The 21,010-nt window shown below is 33.7% G+C and overlaps 1 protein-coding gene across 1 annotated transcript; it reads right to left on the bottom strand.

The window, feature by feature from the left end:
• Positions 1-4,540: 4,540 nt before the first annotated feature.
• Positions 4,541-20,646, bottom strand: LOC135135442 (melatonin receptor type 1B-B-like). Its single transcript, XM_064064493.1, has 2 exons — positions 20,466-20,646; positions 4,541-5,439 (listed from the first exon to the last, which is right to left on the bottom strand). Exons 1-2 carry the CDS (start codon positions 20,644-20,646, stop codon positions 4,541-4,543), a joined length of 1,080 nt encoding a protein of 359 aa, XP_063920563.1.
• Between the last annotated feature and the right edge of the window lie 364 nt (positions 20,647-21,010).

Raw genomic sequence — 21,010 nt, 5'->3', positions numbered from 1 at the left:
AAATAAAAGCAACTACAGAAGTATTATAAATAACTTGTTACCTGAAAGTTTCCAGAGCGTTCCAATCTTGAGAATAGCACTAACAGCAGGTTTTTTTATGTCACGAATATCCTGAAAACATTTACCTGCATAATAAATAAAAATACTTCTAAATTATCGGATACTGTGTACCTACAACCTCAGTTAACAACTACTACGAGCTAATGCATCTACTGCAATTTTATTTTTTCTTTATTACGGATTATCATCTAATCCCAATTTAAAGAATCTAAATAAATGTAAAATTAATTAAATTAGCATTGTTAATGCCAATTTTAGAAAATCTACTGTGCTTTTATTACAAATATAATTAGATTTGTTTACTCCAGCTGTTTATTAACTTTGTGCATTTCGAACAGTTGCCTCAAAAAAGTTCCACACAACCTTTAATAAACAGCTGAACTAAACAGATCTAGTTACTTATATTTGTTTTGAAAATGAAGTTTTTCAAATAACTCGCAATGTAAAAAAGCCGTTAAAAGATTTAAGAGAGCATTGAAAAATTGGGATTTTTTTTAAAGTTGTATAAAAATCCTCAAAAAGGTCCAGAACCAAGAGTTACGAAAATTTCGTTTTTAAGATGAAGTTTTTCAAATAACTCGACATTTTAAAAACTGGAAGAGATCTCAATAAGATGTTTTGAAAAACATTAAGTACAAGATTTTCAAAAATTTCGGTCTGAAATACAATTTTTAAATATTCATATTCGCATTGAAAAATTGAGACTTTTGAATGGTTGTCTCAAAAACTCCAGGATCAAGTATTACAAAAAATGTGTTTATTGTATTGAAGTTTTTCAAACTATGTATTCAAAATTTTGAAAAACAGTAGAAATATTTATATAGGAGGCTATTGAAAAATTGAGATTTTTGGAAAGTTTCTTAAATAAAAATCCTCCAAAAATTCTGGAATTTATATCTCAACGAGCTGGTTTGAAAAACATAAACCGTTAATAGTCCCGAACCAAGAATTTTGAAAAATTCAGTTTCAAAATGCAATTTTTAAATATCTCGAAATCACGAATAAGGTCAAAAAATTCATACAGATTTATGTCAAATTCGTTTTGAACAAGAAATTTTTCAAATCACCCGAAATTTTGATAAACAGTCCAAAATTTTATGTGGGAGCGTATTGAAAAATTGTCATTTTTGGAAAGTTGCCTAAAAATCCTCAAAAGATTCTAGAATAGGGATCTCCACGAGCTGATTCGGAAAACCTCAAGTATTAATAGTTCCGGACTAAGATTTTTAAATATTCATATTCGTATTGAAAAATTGAGTTTTTTGAAAAGTTGCTTCAAACAGGTGCTGAATCAAGATTTACAAAAAATTAGTCTTGAAAAGGAGCTTTTTCAAAAACAAAAAATAAATCTCGAAATACCCTCAAAAAATGTATACAGACGGGTATTGAAAACTTGTGCATTTTGAAAATCTATCAAAAATACTCAAAAAATTGTGGGACATGTTGTGGCCAGCAAATCTTGGACATTATTTTTCTGTTATTTTGAAAATTTTGATGTAGTCTATGCTTTATTACCACTTTGACGTTTGAAGTTTAAAAGATTTACAACGTCTCATCCACCGTTAGCATACTCGAAATGCCAAAAATGATAAAGGTGTTTCACACTTTGTGACAGTGGAAAGACATCGAAGTCCAAGATGTTCTCTCCGCGACTGTAGATCTTCACGAGCTGAGTCGAAAAACATATTGTGTTAACTAATACTCCCGGGCCAAATTTTCGAAAAATTCGGTTTGAAAATGCAGGTTTTGAATGACTCGAAATCTCGAAAAACGGTCACAGGTGTTTGAAAACTTGTTATTAATATATTTTTTGCTGGGAATTTTGTTGCATTTCTACAAGTAATTAAATACAAAAAACTCCAAGCTATTGCTCGCCTACAACCGAAAAAATTTTCGTTTTTATATTAATTCACATTTTGTTGAACAGTTACTTATTACTAGGAATACGGTAAACCTAAATTTATAATGGCAGTATAAATGGTGAATAACAGCGGCATCAAAAATGTGTCGTTAAATAATGACTAATATTTTTTAAGAAGGGTTGCATTGGTCATTTTTAGAGAGCAGTGATTCTTTTTATTCCATTATCGGACGCTTTGAATGATAAGAGATGTGAAATTGAAATCAGAAAAAGATGTCTTTGAAGTACAGTAGACGCCGCTTGATATGATCACGGTTAATGTTTTCAACCGCTTAGTGTGATCAAAATGCCTTGGAATGGACCCACGCAATACCTATGCATTACAGTTTTTCCGTTTATTGTGATCAATCTCGCAATTCTTAAACAAACGGGAATTGCTTTTTTGGAAAAGCGAGACGACTGAAACTAGTATTGTGTTTTAATGAACATTCATTGCTCTCAAAAGGTACTACTCATTTTGTACAACCACAATCAGTGGTCAAAAACAGACTTAAAATCAGTGCATTTTCGACTTTTGAACAAACGAATTTTTTCTGTTTTAAATCTGAGTAGGCTTATGTAACAATTAACATGTCGAAACGACGAAATCTCAGTTTATCAGAGAAAAAAAAAAAAAATTCAGCCCTTACTTAACAAATTTCTGCAACAACCAAAGGAAATCGAGGGTTCCTTTCTCAGAATCGTAACCAAAATTTAAAATAAATTCTAATGTTTATGTACCTTCATCTACCAGAGTAATAAACTCTGTTTTGTTCATGATTTTGTTTTGTTTCGAGTTTTACTGTCTCTGATTGTGGTTTTCGCTTATTATTATCAGTCGGTTAATGTGATCAATTTGTCTGAGTCCCAAAGTGATCACATTAAGCGGCGTCCACTGTAGTTTCAGATTTGAAATGGTAATGAACATTAATTTTCTCATAATTGCTATCATATAATGTAATTGTTAGATGAAAATGTTTGGCTATGTTATTTTACAAGTTCCTATATACAGTTTTTGTGTAATTTTGCATCAAACAGTTTAAAAATACCCAAAAATTAGAATTAAAGTTAAATCCAAAGAACATTTCTTCAAATATGCAAAAAACAGTAGTCAAAATTTAGTACACCAAACTGTACTATATTATCTGGTACTTTAACACGAAATGTAAATACTTTTAAACTGTCAAAGATATTAAAAAAAATGTAGAGTTTTTCATAATCGAGTGAATTTTTAAACAAGGTGTCACAAAATTGTTAATCCGGCTTTGAAATTAGGCATAAATATTTTACTAGATAGGTTTTTTTTATTGAAAAAGATTATTCTATGTTTTGGTAGCTTTTTTTTTGGCTCATAGTATGTATCTATATATAAGTCAACATATATTATGTAAGTAGTACTTTTGATATGTTACAAAATGAGTTTTGACTTTATTTTCGTATACTTATCAGTAATGGAATACTGTTATATAATATGTGTTATAATATTTGTTTCGAACTCACAATTCATATTAAAAAATAAGCTGTTGAACACTTCTAGCTTGTTTCATTTAAGACTTATGTTCCTTCTTCTTTTCTACCACCATCCTCCAACTGTTTAACTAAAAAATTATAGTAGTATAGACCACTGGAATTCGAATCCGCATAATTTTTTAATAAATAATACTGTAACATTATTGAAAACACTATGACCTTTTGGTCTATTGAGGATTTTTGAAAAGTGTAGAGGAGTTTTACTACACGTTTGAAGAGTTTGTATGAATCCGCATGGTTCATCGTCGGCCCGATCAAAGGCTGCTTGGCTTGGCCGCCCATTGTAGTGCACTCCTAATTTTTTTTAAAGATATCAAACACTGGTTTAACCGATAAGTAAGTTTTGTAAATAATCTTTTATTTCTTACCAAGTTAGGAAACCTAGTGTTGATTTAACATTTATTATCAGCTACATACTTATTTGAATTTTCTGAGTCAAGATTAAAAAAAGACGTTTTAAATATTGGCGTTGAGGTGTTTTCCCGACTTTTTCATAAATGAAAACATCAAAAACTGGGGAGGTGGTAAGTTTCCTTTATTTTTTTTGCTGGCAATTTTTTTTTATTTAAACATTTAATTGAATAATTTTCATCTATCTTAAGCGTGCTAGAACTTGATAATTTATTAGAATTTCTGTTAAAATTCGTTGTGGGCTTCAGGTAGAAAGTTAAACATTGCTTACATTTTCAAAGCTTTGTATGTTTGCTTAATACGCGTTTACGGTCAGATGAGATTCTCTAATCTCATCTTTTAATACGTTACTCACAACGTCCAAACACGTGCGTATATCGAAATAAATTTGTGCTGGTTCTATTATACCGAAGGTAAAATCTACAGTAACTGGAACTTCAAGGTAAAAGCACAGATGGGAGGTTATTCGATTACAGACACTTGCAAGAGTCTATTCATTAAAGTTTGAATATCACCAAAATCTTATGTATACGAAATTTTGCAAGTAATAAAACGCTAAAAAAAACGCGATACAATACAATTTTCAGATAAATTGTTCTAAATCCACACCCCTCTAGTAGTGGTGTAATAATCGTCTCATCATAATTCGTAAACATCCCTTCCATTAGGTCGAGACGAGCACCTTTTGCTTTGACCCTCGCGGCTCCTCTGCGGACTGCAGTACATGTTGTAACCTGGAATGATATGAACACGGACATCCCCCGAGGGGCGAACCCCTTCTGGTCGTTGCCTCCTCGAAAACGTCACCGTGGTTTTGCAGCAGCAGTAATGAAAAAGGTTGACGTAGGCTCCCCTAAAGTGCCTGTTCGTGATGCAGTACAGAATGCTGTTGATGCAGGACTTGGTGATGCCTAGCCAGGCCAGCTTGTAGAACAAGCTGTTGTGCACCTCTTTCACCGTCCCGATGGCCAAAACCACCCCGAACGGGAGCCAAAAGAACACGAACAGAAGGAAACTGTACAGGTTGGTGTGCATGAGGGAGTAGTCCCAGTTGAAGGTGACAGAGGGCTTGAAGTTAGGCCTGGATTTGGCCCTTCGGATTTGGTAAGCGGTCCTCACGTAACTAAAAAGCGTTAGAAATATGGGCAAGAACACAAACACCACTCCCACGGTAGCCTGGTAGGGGATGAGGCCGGGATTCCGCCGGGTGCAATAGTCGAAGGTTAGATCTGTAGCAAACTGCAAACTGGAAGTCACGGCACTTACTGTCCATAGCATCATGAGAATGGCTGTGATTTTTCCTCGGCTCAAGAGTTCGTAGGTTGCGGCCGAGCAGCACAGACGGATGTAGTTTTCTGCAGCGACTGCCGTGAGGGATAGGACAGTCACTAAGAAGCATACCGTCGCAAGGAACCATTGGAACTTGCACACAGGGAGGTTCTCCGGAAGGCCAGCGAGAATCACCACGGCTGAGGCGGGGATGACTAAACCGGTCACTAGTAGGTCGGCTAACGCTACGCTCACCACGAATGTGTTACCTGCACCAAAAGAATGGAATTTTCAAACAGCAACAGAACGACTTTAAAACACAACAAACATAACAATGAAAATAAGTCTGCGTATTGTTGGTTAAACTGCTAAATTTTTTAAGTGGCAGTACAGGATAAAGTTAACGAAAAGTGTACTGTGTACACCTATACGTAGTGATGTATCCAGAGGAGGCGGGCTCCTCAAGACCTAGCTAAAACAATAATGCTATTCGATTACACTAGTCTACAAGGCTTGGCCCAAACAAAAGGATGTCAGTAATTTTTGGAAGCACTTTTGTACCACGAATCTAAATCTGTTTTCAGAAAAATTCTATTACGTCGGGTGAAAGATATATACGATAATAATCAAACTCCGTCAATTTTAGTCGCATAACATTTTAATTAACGTTGATTCCTTTTTTCCGAAGTATATGATTTGTATCTAACAGTTTATACTTCTGACACAAAATAATTGCCCAACCCCTCGTGTTTTAAAGAAAATCAAAAATTGTTCTGTGAAGATACTCAACTTTGCTCGTCGTTCATGAAACTCAAAGTTAAAGAACAAAATTCTTAGTGCTGTGTTAAACAATATGTCACCTTCCACGGTTGGCGTCCCCAGGTCAAGGAGAAGGCCGTCCTGAAAGAAGGTACCGTCCAGGCGGGAACGACCCTGCTGACCGTTTTATACTTTTTTTTTAGTTTGTAAAGTTTTTTTTGTAGATATGTAAGATTATTTTAGCCGTAAGATTTATTTGAGCCGTGTAGCTGGTGGCAGGGGATAAACCCGGTTTATTGTTTAAATTTCTTTCCGTTATATTTTATTTTTTTGTTTTCGCGGGCGCTCACCAGACCACTTGGAGATCCGTGTCTCCGGGTTTAGAGCAACCCCGGTGCTCCCTCCCCGGAAGAGGGAGCTGGCGCTCGAGTGACTGTCGCTCCAGACCAAAGGCTCCACCCCCGGTAGTGTGAAGGTGTCCGCATAAGCCTAGATCGGCCAGAGGCATTTCGGCGGCACTAGTAGGCCCAAGGCTTGGCATCGAGGCACGCCACCCCCACACATTATCGGCGAAATTCCAGACGTTCATTGGAATTTCGTCACAGAATTTGTAAACTACTGCTAACACTAATTATGAGCAACAATCTAACCTGACCTAATGCTCGAAATGTGGATGGCAAGAAAAGGGATAGAACTGAGATTTAGGTTAGCACAATTGCTCACTGCCTACGGGGCTTTTGGGCAGTACAGGTACAGGTTAGGGAAACGTAAAAACCCCAGAATGCTAGAAATGAGGAGAAGAAGTAAATACGGCCAAACATGCAATGTTTTTTGCAATAAATAGACAGATACAAAAAAAACATATATAAGAGAAAATTCGTTAAAAACTAAATGATAACATCATAATAAAGACTATGCTTCAATGTTCACAAAGCTGGCACAGTATCGTGACTCTAACAGAAGATATCGAAAAAAAGAAAACAAGGAATGGAGAAGAAAGAAGATCAACCGATTGCAAAATATTTGCGGAAGGACAACAGCAAAAGGACACCTGAAGTAATGCTTCGTACTGGTTTTGGATAGTCAAAATTCTGTTGTAACGAATAAAGAAATTGAGGACATGGACATTTGTTGGACAACGACCTTTATAGTAGCTTTAGTGGGATTATGCCCATGTAAAGGTCTGGTCAAGCCAAGTCAGATCAGGTCAGGCCAGGTGAGGTGAAGTCAAGTGAAGTCAGAGCAGGAACCTCCCTGAGCTAATGGTCAAGTCAAGTTAAGTAAGGGCAGGTTAAGTCAGATCTAGGGGATCATAAATACAAAGTTCTACTCGTTTTTTGTCGTTGAGTGATTTAAAAAATTATATATCGACAACTCTGCTTACCTATTTCATACAAATACCTCAGATTTGTGACAGTTTTAAATCTGATCTATCCAATTGACGTTAACATTTTTATTTCAAATTGCACAGGGTGAGTTTTTTAAGGCTACATATACCGGGCGACTATTAATGATTGTAGCAAATTTTTATCGTCTTGGCACTTGTGAATTATATTAGTTTACGGTTCTCAATTTTGACATGAGGGTGCATAAAAAACGTGATCAGAAGATGGCAACCATTGACTTGATTCCTACAATTTTAATTTGCAATCAGGTATACCACCACAAATGTTAAAGTGTTGCCAACTTGAGAAAAAAAATCACAAACATTAATAGTCACTCGGTATTTGTTATCATTGATTTAATACCTCTGCGGAACATTATATTACTACGAGAAACTTGTTGCAATGTTATTAAAGTAAAGGCATAGATCGTTGATAAACGTTAATCATTAGACAATAAAAACAATATTACGAATACTTTTTTTGGTGTCAGTGTGGATGTAGATTTATTACTTCAAAGTTGTAATTATCGTATCTAATTCGCCTCTGACTCCCACTAACAAATTTTTCTGGGTGCCCCTCTAATCATAATATGGGTATATTTTCTTGTATTATTGTTCAAATTTAGTTCGAGGCAACGCACTGTTAAGCTGAAATTGGTTCTAACCCAATAATTTAGCCTATAAATATAGAAAATAATTGACATAAAACACAGAACAAGTTCTCAGGGGACGTCAAATTCTAGGAAGCGATAACTTTTCGATTAGTGTGTTATATTGTAAACAACAACGTTAATTTAAGCTTCACAAAGTTGATGTACTGCATAGCAAAAAATGGTATGAAAACGTTGCTTCAATTTTGTTTCTTATAAAGCTCTCCTTCAGGGAAACTTTATAACGGGATCAAAATTCAAAGTGATAGTTTTTTCTCCAACTATTAGTCAATAATCTCGTTCACTTTGAGTCAAATTGACAAGCACAAATGCGACGATGCTTCTGCTTGGCAAGGCGACCATGACAGCAGAAAGAAATAAATTAGAAAAACTGAAACGTACAAGTGTAGCTACCAAGTTCCTCTTCTGGGTCAAATTTTGTATTTGCTTTTGGTGTCCTATATGGTATATGGTTCAAAACTTCAAGTTCTTAATTTAATGACTTTCTCAATAAATAACCTCATATACTGCCGTGAAAGTATTCTACATCAATCAGATTTGGAGACAGCTGAAGGACATCAGCTTCACAGGAATCGATTCTGCAATCAGCAGCTTTCAACGTTCCGAAATCTAACGCTAAAGTAGTTTGTCATAGTACAATTTCCTCTGTATGCACGCGACTATGTAAGCGTTAGCTCATTAAAAAAGTATTAACTGCTCTAAGGGATTGTGTGATAGTAAAATAGTATATTAAAAAATTTTCATTAGGGTTCAGGTCTAATACGTCTATTATCTTTAAATTAGTGGCAGGATAACGAAAATATTGGACCAATATCCTTGTTATCCTGCCACTAATTACGTCCTCCAAAATACGGGAAACTGCCGTAGTATCCGATATATTTGGGGCCAGCAATGTCCAAATCTAAAGTTGTCCCGATGCTCTAGAGCTGCACCGGTGCAGTTAGACAAATTACGTGAATATAATTTTCAAGAAAATATTTTGACAATTTATTTTACCTGGCACTAATCTAAGTACCCAACACGCATATTCTAATTAAAAATGTCATTTCGTTCTTTTGATGTTTATTTTATTTATTATTTGATAGTAACATTTGTCAAGACTACCAATCTTGAAAATATAAATTACACCAGTTCTATTAAAGCACTCAATTTGGGTTTAATCCAATTTTTTTTCCGTCATTTTTCTTCGTTTTTATGAAATAGTGGCAGTATCTTCACGATGTATTTATAAATTCAGAACCGAAAACGCAAATATCAACGAAGGCTAAAGAGAACTTTTGTAGAATAAATTGAATTTTAGGGGAAGCGTTTACCTTTAGGTGAATCAGATTAGAAATAAGTGCGTCAGGAGATGATTCAAGACTGAAGAGAATCAAAGCTGCATTATGATTTGCAAAATTGTATTACAGCAAAGTAGTGTCTTTGACAAAACAGTCAAAATATCGAAACTAATAATCAAACCTGTGGTGTGTAGTTCCAAAATGACGATATACCGAAATGACAAAAATTACTCCTATATTTTTAATTATCAAATTTAATTCCTGCATAACAAATTCGTGCAACAATTCTTGTGTATGTCTGGATCGTCAACACTTTAAACTATTTTCCATCATGATCATAAAATACCACATCCCCGAAAAAAAAAATCCTCTAGTAGGCCATTTATTTGACAGTTATTTGACCGTACCTGTCAAACCGAGCAAGGAACAGATTGATGTTACCAACATTATTTTTACTTCCCGATTGTAAGGCTAAGGAAGTATAGTAATCGTGTCCATCGGCCGAATTGCCACTTGCATATTTTCTCGACATTTCATGACCCCTAAGGTACGAAAAAAAGTAGTGTTCCGTTTCCGTCTGTCTATCTGTATTCATTTTGATTAGACAAGTAACCTCCGAATCTACTGGACCGATTGTTGTCATATTTTGTACGTATATTAGACGGTTAAACGCTAACTAAAATTTAGATAATCATCCCCACAACCAATGGGATGACGTTTTCTCCAAAATTTATAATAAAAAGTTTTTAAAAATTGTATAAAATAAGATACTCCTGCACTTGTGGTGTGTGAATCCGTGTCGAATTTTCACTCTAGACATCCAGAATTTTTGTAAAAAATTCAAAACTGAATAACAATATTTTACATAAAACTTTGAATCTGGAAAGCCGATGCTCTGAAATCTTGTAAATATTTTAAAGCTATCGTAATCATGGTAAATCGTTAAGCAAAATTGATTCGTTCATCCCCTCCACGTAAAAATTGATGCCGTCATCTCAAAATTTTACTGAATAAATCCTATCCAAAATGTGCAAAATATGATGAGTCTGTATGTACTTGTGATTTATCATTGTGTTAAAAATTTTTAAATTTCTTATACAACTTGACTCATAAAAATTAATGAATGAGTCAATTTATTGTATTGATTAAATCGGGAACGGCTCACTCACTGCATAATCAAATTTTATAATTTTTCGAAAAAATTGAATTTGTTTTATTGTATTTCAGGGCGAGGGAAGTTCTGTCGAAATAACTTTGGACCAATTTTTTTTTAAATTACATTTCAAAGTTTGTTAGAGCTTTTTTCGTTTATTGGGTGATCAATACTGATTGTAACCGAATCATCCTTGACTTTTAATCCGCATGTCTTTAATAGACTGGTACTAGCGTGTAAAGTTTCATGATTTATCCTGTGTGGTCGAAAAATCGATTCTGTACGTTCCTTTTTTTTGTGAATGTTTTTACATTATTGAAAACAACGAAATAAAACGTGATGCACATTTGACTTCGTCAGATACCCCCACTGGGTGGCCAAAGGTTTTTGTGTTTCGATCGATGAGACGATTTGCAAAAACTCTCGTAGCAAAACAATTATGGTTCCAGCTGCGTGTGCTGTGGCAGAATCTTGTTGGAAATACTCCATCGCCAATTTATTAGTATAGTGTTGATTTATAAAAGGTGTGTCAATATATATTCAGGCCTTAATGGAAAATCAGCTACTTTTTTGTTCTTCTTGGACACATGTTAATCTATGCGGATACATATCCAAATATTTTTTTAATATTCTTTGATAAGTGCAAAGCGATATCTCCACTTGCCACTTAATTTTGTTTTTTCTACATTTTCAGTTTCTCCAAACAACATTTCAGGACATTCCAGAAAAATGTGTAGAGTCTACAAGATTATTGGGGAATTTTTCACGGAATTCATCCCAAGTCTCCTCACAGAAAACTGCCAAACCCTTTCCATTTTATGTAACTATGAAGTAACTAACTTCCAACGAAAATGTTATTTTTCTGATTTTTTATATTATTTTTATATTTACAATTACGAACGACAAAAGAATCAAAACAAAGTGCAAAAGCAAGGTCCCTTTATAGTGATTAGGTTAGGGTAAATCATGACCTTGAAGAAACATATTGATGACGTAGAAAGTACCTCTTACGCGGGTAATTTTAAATCTAGTTACTTTTTCGCGTTATAACGCAAAATATTGTTAATTTTGTTAACTCATTCGTTTGTTATTTGAGTCCACAAAAGTTCAATTTGTGCCTGGAGCATACATCATATTTCTGTCAACTGAACTAAAAACACGTATTTCTTCACATATGTACTTTACATATAACATATTACTGTGAACAAATTTACATCGACTGGTATGTGTGTACAAGTTTTCCGGTATTTATCTAGCAATTTTAGACAAAATGTACAACGACTGTAACTTTTAGAGCGGTAATAATAATAGAGTATTTACTTCTGCATGTCCGCCGCTTCAAACTAGGGTAACCATATTAGCCTGCAGTAGCGTTACACAGATTAACTAATCGAGTGTCCAGTCCACTGAATTTTCCATTACTTGATTAGCCTTTAGACAATTTTGTGTGTTTACCAACAGGATTCATTAAACATAAAGTGCATAGTTATGATGATGAATGAGAAATTACTTCTTGATATTCGCTTACCTTTCTAAATTTACTTGATTAACTGCAAAACATAATTCTGTCTGACACTTTTTTTCATCTAATTTTCTAGAATTTTTGTACTACACAAGTTTGAGTATGACATCTGATGCGACGTTTATTGTCCTTCAGAAGCTAGGGAAGTTCTATATAAGTAACATTGCAGATGTTTTAAATGTTACACAGCAACGCGCTTCTACATCTGAGAAATTTGTAATGGTTTTTGTTGCGGAATGAAAAATATACGTCACATTCCCAGTGAATAATATCCAGCCTTTGTAAAAGCCAAAAAAGTTGCAATGTGGGCCCCTATCAGTTTTTTTCTTGTTTTACAGCACAAAAGATTAGCTAGGCATTTTTCCAAGTTTGTAAAAAGATCAATTATTCTGTCTCTTTGTACTCTATTGCTCCAAGTTATCGTATACCATGTCTGATTTAGACATTTAAATAATAAATTTAACGAATAGGTACACGGCACCTCGACTCAACAAACTAATTTAAATTATGCAAAGCCTTTATTCTGTCTTACGCGTTTTCGTGATTCTACTGTAAGTTCATTTCTAAACTTTGGTATGCATATTGACGTCTTTGTGATCACATCGAATTCAATTACGACCATTGTCAAGTTCAAATGCTCTTTATCGCTCTGATTTCCTCCATTTTTTTATTTGCACCTCTGGAAGTTTAAGTGACACTTGGCCGAATTTACAATTTAATTGATTTTTCATGCAATTAAATTGCTCCGTTACCAATTAAATTGCAAATTTCCATGCGTCTTCTAAAACTTGCTTTCTAATTGAAAACTTGAATTCCAAAGTGTAGTATAAATACTTCCAGAAGTTTCTCTTTAATTCTCTGAAAGTGTCGTCGAGAATGTTCCTGGAGGATTAAACATTTCAGCGACATTACAGAATCGTTAAATTAGATACATATCTTGCTAATGGTGCGTACACGATAATTAATCTAGGTGAATAAGCTTAGTTCTATTAAATTTGTAAATTTAAAAACAACGAAGAAATCTAATAACAGCTATATTGAAGCGACAATCTCTAGAGGACACGTTGTATACGACGTCATTATTTAATTACAAATAATCCTTAAAATGTAATAAAAGTTTTATAGGGTATTGAAAGAATCAGATCATGAGATATCGAGCAGGCATTAATTTTTAGATGTGATGTCAACTAAATTCAATTAGGAGATTGAAGTCAGACGTTATGGGTTATAAAACGTGCAATTTACTCCTCAATTTGCCCCATCACTATTAATTTCACATGTAACTGACAGTTCATATCAAAGAAATCATCAATTTAATTGAAATGAAAATTTATTTCGTGTTTCGGCTGCACTTATTTAGTTTAATTCATTGCGAAATGATTTTTAGAGAGGCGATTGCTGAATTAACTAGAATATATTTATTTTTGTTAGTTCTGCCACCCCGAAAGCAATGGTATGTATATTCACATCATATTATTTATTCTACAACAAGTAAAATGTTTTCAGTGGGGAATTCTATAAAAAATAAAGTAGAATCCAATACATATTTTCAGCAACAGTTTTACGTAACAATAAGTTACCAGTATTTTCTTGTAAACGTATGACATTTATTCCAGTGAAGCAAATCTCAGTGTAAAGTAAGTGAATACACGTCAATGTTACTTTATGTCAAAGTTCATCGGCACAAAGGGGAGGCCCTGCTAAGTGAAATTCATGGTCCTAGTTCAACCGTTTTTTCATCTACATGAAAAGGTCAAGCGTTGTAGTAGTTTTAAATGAATTTATTGCGATCCCTCTTACGTTTTCAACGCAAGTTATGTTAAAATATTGTGGCGTGTGTGCCATAAATTCGCCGTATAAATATTGAGTGCTGCATTCTTTGTATATTTATGTTCTTAACCAAACTGACAAGAAATTTAATTTTGCTTAAAGTGGAGCCTCTTGTGGGCGAGTAGAACACATTTTCCTCAGGGGTAAACATATTTGTAAGCACAAGTAATACGAAAAGTATGTGGATATTTGACAGAACAAGTGTTGTAAAGTTATTATCACTTTAAAAGATTTTATTGCATAATTTTCAAAGTGAAAAAATCTATTAGCAGAAAAGCTTCTAGCTATTAACCATTAAAACGATGAAACCAATAAATCAATAACAATTTTCAATATTTGTGAAAACTCATTATATTAATATACGAATATAATATAAAATAAGAGTGGATTAATAGAGCACCGACATTGACGCATATTATTTTACACACTTTAAATAAAACTCACTTTACATATAGTTTTGACTGGCGTCATCCTTTTTTTGTAGGGATGAACAAATTTTGGTTGGCGTTTTGCTATCTATAAGGTAATCCTAAAAACACCTATAATTTCACAGTAATTTATCATTTCTCTATGTTCCTTGCATTCACAACATGTGACCCTAAGTGTCATTTGCAGTTTTCTCTGGAACATCCGTCACAATAATATAATTATGGAAATGTGGCGCATTATTATGCTGCAATGAAGTGAACTGGTTGCAGTAGTATCCAATAAATGCTTTATCAAACTAAACTGTCATGTACAAACTAATTTCCTTTAGTGCACTAGATTAATCCCATCTAATTAACTAATTACAGACGAACAAATGCAGATTCCTCGAAAAACTCGAAAATATCGCGGATTTATTCTTTTACGATAACCCCTACAAATTAAAAAAAGACAAGTGTGGACTGTTCAAGTATAGGTAAAGGGGCATGCTATGCGTATGTTATAAGTGAGTGAGAGATAACAAAATTATAATGTCATCAACAATTTCTCAAAGACACAATATCAATTTGAATAGTTATTCATAATAATAGTACTGTTAACTCAAATTTTCGAGAAAACGAAGTAAGCCGTTCTTGATTTGATCAATAAAATGGGCTGCCTCATTCATTAACTTTTTTGAAATATGAATGCATTCATAAACCACAAGTATAAATTCATAATATTTTACATATGTCAAGGTAAGATTTATTCGTCGAAACTTTAAGATTGATTTTGATAGTTTTTGGAATTACTTATACAGGGTGACCCAAAAAAATCCATGAGGCAATCTCTTTCACTGATCATAGCAAAAACGGTTTACCCCATTTTCTAGAAAAATTAGGAATACATAACTGTTATTATTCAGAATAGGAATAAAAAATACTCGAGGAAAAATTTTAATTGAAAAGCAAGTGACTATGGAACGCTCGAACAGTTATTTGTTAATTGCATAACTTTTTTTGCCGAGGATAATAATAACATGAGGATATTACATTGAAAAAGGTAATGAAGATCAAGACATGAACAAATGGGAAAGCACATGGCCACAGTAAAATAACAATTCTGATTCATGGGTCCAAGCGTAACAGAGCTGTTAAAAAGATTCCAAAAGATTGAAGATATGGAATCGTGTGGAAAACAGAAATGTAAACCGTAGGTTCACAAGAGTAACCAAAAGTCTGTGCAGGGAAACCAATAACTGCATAATTAGGAAAAATCTATCTGAAAACTTCAAAGTAGAAGATGTCAGACAAGGAGGTAGCTTAAATCCACTTCTGTTTATAACATTCATGGACGATATAATAAGAGAAGTCAAAATATGGAAAAAGTAGACATAGTAAAGTGTGTATTTGCGGATGACGTGACAATCATCACAGATAATGGGAGATAGATACCTAAAAGAGGACCTTATAGTATGGAATAAAAATAAACATAATGAAAACAAAAGTGTTGTCAATTTCAGGAAGAGAAAAAGCTATGCACACACAAAAAAAGGGATAAAGCAGGTAAAAATGTTTGGGTTGAAATAAACAAAAAATAGAAAGCTCAAATAAAGTGTATTTCTCAATAACCAGAAGATTTATGAATCAAAAAGAGCTTACAAAACAGACAAAAAGGAAATTGTACAAAGCAGTATACAAGCCAGTAGTGGGTACTGATCAAGTGGAAAAAAATAAGAAAGACTTCAAGGTGTGACTAGAACCAATGAAAGTAGAAATGTACAAATCAGAGAAGAATCACAAATATATATATTCAATAGAGAAGCACATCAAGAGAAGACAACCCACACAGAATGGGAAGTACAGTAGGTACCAATGAAAAAAATATGGACAGGCAAGACGCCGGACAAAAAAAAATCCTGTGTATATTATTACTACGAGGGCAATTTTTAATATTATCTACCTAACTATGAAGGAAACCGTACAAAGCTTCAAAAAAAATTATTTCTCTACCTAACAGTCATCTATACTAATACATTAGACCAGCGTATTTTAAAAAAATATTTTTAGTAATTTCAACGGTGTTTTTAATTTTTCAAGCAGTAAATTTCATATTTGGTTTTAAAATACTAATGGTACGGTACAGACACATGAAATTCGAAATTTTTGGCACCATTGCTTTTTTGCTTTTATTTTGTTTTCTCCTATCTTAAAAAGAGATTACAAACATGCAGTGAGCACTTTGTGATGTCCTTTTTCTTTTTCACAAAAAAAGCAAGAAAAAATATATGTATATACAAATTTTCAATTTTAAACATGTTTTAAGTTTGATGGTGTGAAAAGAAGTCTACACGTGTTAAAACAAAAAGGCAAAATGTAAGCCCGCCCGCCCACCCTGTCTCAATTGTGATGATTTTTTTTATTCGTCGTGAACCAGGTGGGGCGGAGCTTTACTGCAAAATACTTATTTCTTTGCAAGAAATTAAAAACATGTTTTTTAGTATCGTGTTGTTCAAAGAAAATTATGTACATTAAGAAAAAAGGCAAAATATTAATTGAAATTTGTCTGAGGGAACTATTGTCATGAAGTGATTTTTCTAATAACAATTATGATTTTTATTTCAAAAATAACTTGTCAACACAGAACACTTGTCACTTGCTTTTATAAAACTTAATTAACTTTGAAGCAGTGATAGCTAATTAAATTTTTTCAAAGGCTCACAGGTGGTGTTTTTTATGTTGACGAGAAGAAGTCCCCTAGCAAATACTTTATGAGTGTAATGATATTGTAATTATTTATTAATTTTATATCAATAATCTGCGTTAAGCAGATTTGCAGAAAATGAGAAAAAGTTTTCCAACCTAACATTATTTTGTTGTTAAAAATAATTTTCAATAAACGTCAGTTTTTGACAAGACTCTTTCTACACTCTAAAAAAGTCTTAAAAAATAATTTTAACAGTCTGCTCCATATGTATTTGCACTGTATACACATTGTATCAGTTAAATACCTAATCAATCTGTTTCTTTTATCGTCCAGATGCAACTTATTGAAATTCTAAAATTTTCATAATTTTATAGAGAACCAATAAAATGAGTAATCAAAACGGAATAGGGGTGGGTGGGCGGGGCCACTTCTGACTTTGTTTTAAATCTTAGAGATTCTACCGTTTTTCAAAATAGAATTCAATTCCCAATTTAACAATAAATAAAATAAATCAGTGAAATGGAGAAAAGAGATGGGGGGACTGGGTTTAGCTTTTTCTACACCCCTTCTTCATTATAGTGACTACTCTTGATAATGTTCAGGCTTATATTAACAAATACTAGCCCCACCCACCCCCCTCTATTTTCTTAGAGGGTATATCCTTTACCAAAATCAGTCATATCTCGGCAAATACAAGTCGCGCCCACCCGCCCTCTATTTTCTTAAAGTTTATATTATTTGCCAAAATCAGTCTTATCTTAACAACTAGTAGCCCCACCCACCCGCCCTTTATTTTCTTAGAGGGTATAAAATTTGCCAAAATCAGTCTTGTCTTAACAATGTCATTTTTAATTATATGATATTTGCTATGCTATAAAATAAAAGTATATGGAGTGTTGTAGTTTTAACTTAACTAACTTAATTTGTTTGACAAACACAAGCTCACAACCCACATGCAAACGTCTCACTGTAAATATAAAAAAAAAATAGGAGTAATTATTAATTACATTCCAATGAATAAAAAGTGTATGTACCTACCAGAATACGTTATTATTAAATTTTTATTTACTCACTTTCAGCATAATGATTTTTTCTTAATTCCTAATGTAATTGCGTCGTAATTTTACTGTTCAACTCAACGAGATGTCAACTTCTTGATTTGTTTTAATATAATTTTTTAAATTATTTTTATCTTTTGATGCTATAATACTTTTTTCACAGTCAAATGCTAAGGTCTTTTGTTACAGTCGAAGCCGTTTTGTTCCTTACCAAATACATGAAACTTGTTTTTAATGTAAGTACAGCAATTCGATACAAACGTTTATAATAATAAGACAAACTTGTTTTTTTGATTAAAATTTAAAAACTGCTTTACTCATTCTTAAACAGACATAGATAATCTTGTAAGTATTAGTTTACAAAATATACGACACTAATATATTTCTTGTTTAGTATTTTAGATTTTATAACTTTTCAATCGTTTTCTAAGTAGTGCTTTTATTTTTCAAATTGTCCCCCCAAAGGTAAACACTGTTTTTGCATATTTATATTAGAAAACAATCACTGTGCGCATCAATTTACTCTCAGAATGTTGCAAAATTAACCTCTTTTATTTTTTTACGCAGAAGTTAGTAAACAACTATCATATTTTATGGCAATTTCTAAAATACTATGGTCTTCTTTCATCTTACGTTTCAGCATTTATAATTTAGCTCCTCCTACTAACTGTGACCACTAGGTGAGAGAAAATAAAATGAACTGTGCAAACGTCTTCTCATATGATCATTTCTTTATCTAACTAGGTAGTACTGCCTCGCTATGACTCTAGTTGGGCTGGAATGCTTTGCTCGTGATCTGCATAACTGTAACATTTTATTAGGTATTGATAATACAACCGCGTTCTCTTACATTAATAGACTTTAAGTTATCGATCCACAACAGCGACATTTGATAATCCTGAGATAGACCTATTTGCATCCTACCTAAACCATGAATGCACGACTTAGGTATTCTGGTCTCTAGACTCCGGCTTGCTGGCGGTAGACTCATTTACGCTGTCATAGAGCCAATTCTTTTTCTACACGTTTCCACCTTTTTCGCTTATATCGAGAATCTTAAATAAGATCATTCTTGATATGGCAGAGGGTATCTTAGTAGTTCCGGAATGGTCCACTCAACCGTGGTACCCACTGTTCCAAAAAATGTTACTTGTAAATCCTATACATTGGGACCTATTACTGAACTATTTTCTTCTCTTTTCAATTTAGTTCACCCACTGGCAGATTCCCTTATGTTGACGGCAGGACTTGTCTCCGGCAGGCATATAAGCAACGAAATTTGCCAGAGTCAATCATCAAATGAAAACAGTATCAGGTCACCTACAAATTGTGGTGGATTTACTTAATCAAAAAGGCGTAACTCCATTCTGTGCTACACATGTTGAATATCTACGTCCAAAACTTTTCCTAGGTTTTACCAGCGACCTCTGGTTCTAACACTTTCTGTATACGGATATATGTATATAACATACATATTTTTCAGTTGCGCAACAATATTTCTTTAAACTTTTGCCTAGTTAGATAAAGAAATGTTCAGATGAGAAGACGTTTGCACAGTTAAATAGGGCAAACGATTTTATGATGTTCGATCTTAATTGTGCTAGTCTCGCCCACCCTAACGTGCAAGAACAGCTCTTCCAAATATTGTTGCACGCTCACTTTAAACTTAATGCAGCGCAGCGCCAACTGGAGTGCTGTACTACCTAGTTAGATAAAGAAATGTTCAGGTGAGAAGACTAGCAAAATTAAGGTCGAACATCATAAAATCGTTTGACCTGTTTAATTATACTTATCATCGAAAAGCTGCTCCTTGTTTGACGTAAGTTGCCGTCAATGTAACCGTTAATGAACGACTTTGTGTTATTGGGTGTTTAATTTTTAACACTGACAAGTGACCGATTTGTTAGCTTTCGGGATGATGTGATGTGTCAGTTGTACAGTAACACCACCCTAACAACTGCCCAAAGTCAACTCTAATTCGTTTTATTTTCGATCGCACGGTATTGTTTAATCCAGTGGATGAATTATTATCAAATACTTTGGTTATACCAAATCTGGTAACAAATCGATGCATTTCATACGACATAAATATACCCAGATTTCGTTTTACATTTTTACTTCAGATAATAGTTTAGGCAGTGGGAGGTTATTACTTATCAGAAACAACAAATTAGGAAATATATGTAAAATTATTAAGATCAACGTAGTTTCCAGAGTGAGGGTGGACTTTCTTTCAATCTAAAAACCAAGCATAGTCATGAAACAAGACCCCATCAGATCGATCAGCGTGCAATTTTAATATGTTTGTGCAAGTTCGTTCGCTTTTCTAACAACCGAACAAATTATCGTAAAAATTCTAAAAATAAAAACGTTTCTTCTTATTGACGAGCTATAGCGATATGTCATAAAACGAAAAATAATATGAAACGTATACTTTCTGACAAATAATGTGGAGTCGAATGCCGAACAACGATACATCAATCATTTATATTTCCAGCTCGATTCCTGTCAAGACAACTTCTCTTACCTCGCTTTCGGAGGTAATCTTCAATCATGACGGCGCTTATCATAAACACATTACCAACACTTCCGACGGCTGCAAGAGATGCAAGAAATATGAGCCGTGCCAGCCTGGACCAATCAGAACTGAGCGTCACCGGTGACACCGACTCCATTCCTAACTTGGTATCCGTCATGTTCGATACCATGTCCACGCACCTGCAATTAACATAAACATCTTCATAAGTTTTCATGTTACAACTTTATTCACAATAAAACGTTAAAAAGCTCGTCGCATTTTTATTTGTAACAGTAAGGGAAAGACGTAGGAAGAAATTCTAAACCTTTTACTTCACATTTAGGAACCATTTATTCAATAAAAACTGAATTAACACTGACTATTTACATTAAATAAATTAGCTACAAATCTTTTTTCTCTATTCCACTGTTAAATATTGCAGATGAACGCGTAAAACTGTATCCAGTGTATGACATCAAAAAACAAGGTCTATTTGTGCTTGATTTTCGTTGACATGCCTTCTGCAAAATTCAACAAAGTTGGTAGAAACTGGA

Source organism: Zophobas morio, unplaced genomic scaffold (genome assembly GCF_036711695.1).
Source record: "Zophobas morio isolate AGI-343-1 ecotype UQ-CSIRO unplaced genomic scaffold, CSIRO_AGI_Zmor_V1 ptg000024l, whole genome shotgun sequence".
In the NCBI taxonomy this organism is placed as follows: domain Eukaryota; kingdom Metazoa; phylum Arthropoda; class Insecta; order Coleoptera; family Tenebrionidae; genus Zophobas; species Zophobas morio.
The sequence above is the reverse complement of the archived record's forward strand: the minus strand, read 5'-3'. Positions and strand labels throughout refer to the sequence as shown.

Coding starts and splice junctions, on each gene's coding strand:
- LOC135135442 (XM_064064493.1), bottom strand. CDS start 20,646: ATGGTATCGAACATGACGGATACCAAGTTAGGAATGGAGTCGGTGTCA. Junction 5,440..20,465: donor AGATTACCTCCGAAAGCGAG/GTAAGAGAAGTT, acceptor CTTTTGGTGCAG/GTAACACATTCGTGGTGAGC.